The sequence below is a fragment of the Myotis davidii genome, unplaced genomic scaffold (genome assembly GCF_000327345.1).
Source record: "Myotis davidii unplaced genomic scaffold, ASM32734v1 scaffold433, whole genome shotgun sequence".
Classification (NCBI taxonomy): Eukaryota; Metazoa; Chordata; class Mammalia; order Chiroptera; family Vespertilionidae; genus Myotis; species Myotis davidii.
Genome location: NW_006293776.1, coordinates 2,175,560 through 2,179,765, shown reverse-complemented (window position 1 = coordinate 2,179,765; position 4,206 = coordinate 2,175,560). Strand labels below are relative to the sequence as shown.

Sequence of the window (4,206 nt, the reverse complement as noted above, 5' to 3'; positions counted from 1 at the left end):
CCCCCCCCCCCCCCCCCCATGGGGAATGCATCTCAATTGACAAGCTCAAAAATTGGGAATGATCAAATAATAAGTGTTCCCTTATGATAAAAAATGTAAAACCTGCTCATAAAATTAATATGCTAATCAGAGGTAACTTATCAAAATGTCTTCTTAACTGCACCATTGCCTCCTTCTACCATGACTCATGGAGTGTAGACTACAGTTTTTCTTCATGTATCTCCTATGAAGATGACAATCAACATTTGACTTAGAAGACTGTTTTACAAATGTTTGCTTTAAAAATTGCTCAGTGTTTTGGGAGGTCTTTCTGGATGGTGTTGCCAGTGTTTTTCTAGCTGAGTAATCTTTTTTTTCTTACTAACTTGTATCAGTAAATTTATTCACATGAAAAAGAATCATTACCCTTGTGTAATAAACATTCCTGAAAGCAGTAGCCTTCTCTCCAGCATTATTCTATTTTCGGGGTTGCTGACCTTTTGTTTCCTTATTGGTTGCCATAGTGATGATCTGAGCAATGCATAAGGGAGCTTTACTAAAATGAGGGAATCAATAAGCTTTTTAACTGTGATGTTTATATTGATAGTTCCTTATAACATATATCAAAATAAAATTTACCCATATAAATGTATCCAATAGTGGGATTTTATTTAAAAAAATGTTTAAATAGATGTTTATGTAAATTGCAAGTGATCGAGTGTATTCTGTGGCTTTCTTAGAATACTTTTGTGAGCACATAAACATATAGATAAAACTTGAGATGTAAATTTGAAAGATCCATGTGAAATGCTTAATAATGCTTTTATAAGCAAACTTCAGAAGTTGCAAGTGCCATTGTTAATGATTCTAAAGCAAAGTCAAGTTAAAAAACTCTTACCCTTTGTCATAAGAACACTCAAGGCCAAGCTCTCCCCATATGCCCCTGTACAACTTCTAATGATTTCACAGGAATCCTGAGACATGCAGGAGAAGGCAACCTGGTGATCTGCCAAAACGCAGGAGGCAAAGTAGAAGAGCATGAGTTATGTTTGTTTCCAAAGTTCACTTAACAGCTTTAAATCTTTTACTCATTGGTTGTAGCTAGACTACTATTTTTAGGATTATAATGAAACTTCTATGTACACAATTTTGAGGATTTTGATTATTTGTCCTTTAGAATTACATAATAATTGTTTTCAGATTATATTAATATATCCTGGTTTCAATGGTAAGGAAAATATAATTACATTTAATATAAGTTTGTGGTTGTCAGTTGCAAAGAAGGAAGTCTGAGGAGTGACTTAATTCACAAGGTCCATTATCACGGTAATTTGTCTAGACTCTAAGGTGCAGGTGTTATGCTATTGATTCCGATGCCTCATGTCTAACTAACCCTCTCATTGGCCTGTGCAGAGCAACTGGCGGGGTGCTAGGGGAGGGTGCAATTTGCTCAAGGCACAATAGCCACATATAAGCTGCTTCTCTCTCTCCAAAGCCTGCATTTTTTCTTCTCCTTGATGTTCGAGAACCTATAATTAGGTTAAGACTCCAGAATTATGTATCCCTATTCTATTAAATATACTCTAAGGTTTATTGAAAACAAAAATCAACATCCCCTGATGCTAGGACTAGAGGATAAAATTAAATTGATGTTGAGGCTGTCTGTAGTGTGTGAAAAAAATGAACTACGTGCTTATTTCAAGTGTCAAAATAACTTCTTTGAAAAACACAGGCAATATCTGACATCATAGATTTTTCACGTATCACTGTTTTTTTCTAAATTAAAAAGATTTCTTAGATATAGGACAAACTTTAAAAAAATTTGGCTACATGTATTTTAAAATTAAAGTGCCAAATTTAATTATATCCTGATGTTATTTGGTTTCAACTATCATATTTATTTTTCTGAAGTGAAAAATCTTATCCTTTACTTAATAAAAGTACAAAACTAGTAAAACTTCTAGTGACTCTGCTATTCAAGATCTAGTTGTTGACCATCTACCACTGTAAAATGGGACATCGTTGGGAGCAAAGCAGGCAAAGTTCTTCCTTTCATGAAGCGTATGCTCTTTGGAGGAAATCAAATAATAGATAAATGAATAGATGATGTGCCAGGTGGCAGTAAGATCCAGGAATTAAAATAAAACAGGAAAAGAGTATAGAGAGTGAATGGGGAATGAGAAGGGAGGACTATTTTAGAGACGGTTGTCAGCCAAGACCATCATTTCCTGCCAGGATTATTTCCTTAGGTCTCCCATTTGTCTCTTCTTGTGCTCCTAGTGACTTCACAGAGCAGCCACACAGAATGTTAAGTTGGATCATATTTCACTTGCTCAAAATCCTGCAGGAGCTTCTACTTAGAATACAATTCCCCGTCCTTTGAGCCCGCATGCCCTTCCTCTCTTTTCTTCCCTGGCCCCATTTTTTTCTATTTGTCTCCTGGTCTACCTCACTCGAGGCCTAGGTTGTCCTGAATACACCAGTAGGTCTCTATCTCAGAGCACCTTACGCTTGCTGTTCCTCTGATGGAACACACTTCCCTGAGACACCTTCTGTGGTAGCTCTCAGAGCGGCCTTCTAGGATCAGTCTATCTAAAGTAGCACTGGCCATCACACTATCTCTTTCTTCTGCTTCCTTTATCTTCAGAGCACTTATCTCCTCTTGCTGGGTGCGTGGAACGTAAGTGTCACAAGAGCAAGGATTTGGTCTCTCTCACCACTGTATCTCCACACCTGGAATGGTGGCAACAAATTACTGCAGGAGCTCAGTAATTACTAGTGGCATGAATGAATATGAATGAGTGTGCTCTAAGAATGGGCTGCTGGAAAATGGGGAGAAAATAGGAGAAAAATGTCAAATGCTTAGAGGTTTTAAAAAGGGTCCCTGCCCTGGCTGGTTTGGCTCAGTGAATAGAGCATTGACCTATAGACTGGAGGGTCCCAGGTTATTTCTGATCAAAGGCATATACCTCGGTTGCAGGCTCAATCCCTGGCCCTAATTGGGGCATGTGTGTGAGCCAACCAATTGATATGTTTCTCTCACATTGATGTTTCTCTCTGTCTCTTCCCCTCTCTTCCACTCTCTCTAAAAATCAATGGAAAAATAGTCTTGGGTGAGAATTAACATAAATAAATAAATAAGGAAAGGAAGGAAGAAAGAAAGAAAGAAAGAAAGAAAGAAAGAAAGAAAGGAAGAATCCCCCGTGTGAGTGCTTTCCGTGGTCCTAATTCTGTCTCCATTGGCACCTGGCATAGCTATTCCTAGCTGTAGCCTGACCCCAGCCTCCTTTCCCATCCTTGTATACAACACAGCAAGCCTTTGTCAACTGTCATCAGTGTACACTGCACATTATTGATGTGAAATATTGGTGATCACATTTCTAATTTCTAAAATATTTTAAATGGGTTGATTGATGGTCATGTTCTTTTTAAACCGCAGCCTCACCAAATGCCCCCAAACTCGGACCCATGGAGCTGACCGTTGTTATTACTGTGCCAGTGTGCCTGCTGTCCATGGCAGCAGTGCTGAGCATCTGGGCATGCCAAGGTCGACAGTGTAGCAACAGGAAAAAAAAGAGGCAGAATGTGGAGGAACCACTCTCTGAATGCAACCTGGTAAATGCTGGGAAAACTCTGAAAGATCTGATTTATGATGTGACCGCCTCTGGATCCGGATCTGGTATGTGCCCGTGGTCCATTTCTTAAGTAAGGAAACCCTTATTTAAATACTGGAGGCCCGGTACATGGATGTGTGCACTGGTGAGGTCCCTCAGCCCGGCCTGTGCTCTCTTGCAATATGGGACCCCTCGGGGGATGTCGGACTGCTGGTTTTGGCCCGATCCCTGCAGGCCACCTGGGGGATGTGGCTGAAACTGGCACTCCGGGGAGGAGCCCAAGCCCGGGTGCCACACTGCTCCTGCACATTCCGGCCCTGCTGACCTGCCGCCACTGCTTGTTAGCGCTGTCGTAGAGGTGGGAGAGGCTTGCAGCTGCTGCAGCTGCGCTCACCAGCCATGAGCCTGGCGTCTGGCCCCCATCTATCAGCTGAGTGGTGCTCTTGCTGTGGGAGCACACTGACCACCAGGGGGCAGCTCCTGTGTTGAGCATCTGCCCCCTGATGTTCAGTGCACATCATACATCATACTGACCAGTCGTTCAGTCACTTAGGCTTTTATATATATACTAGAGGCCCAGTGCACAAAAATTTGTGCACTCGTGGCGGGGGGG

At 41.2% G+C, this 4,206-nt stretch overlaps 1 protein-coding gene across 1 annotated transcript in view; it reads left to right on the top strand.

Moving 5' to 3' along the window:
• The window catches only part of ACVR1C (activin A receptor type IC), a 41,560-nt gene that overhangs the window by 13,416 nt on the left and 23,938 nt on the right, over window positions 1-4,206 (top strand). Inside the window, exon 2 of the mRNA XM_006767384.2 lies at window positions 3,419-3,658. Coding sequence (XP_006767447.1) covers window positions 3,419-3,658 — 240 coding nt within the window. The remainder of the gene's footprint in view (window positions 1-3,418; window positions 3,659-4,206) is intronic.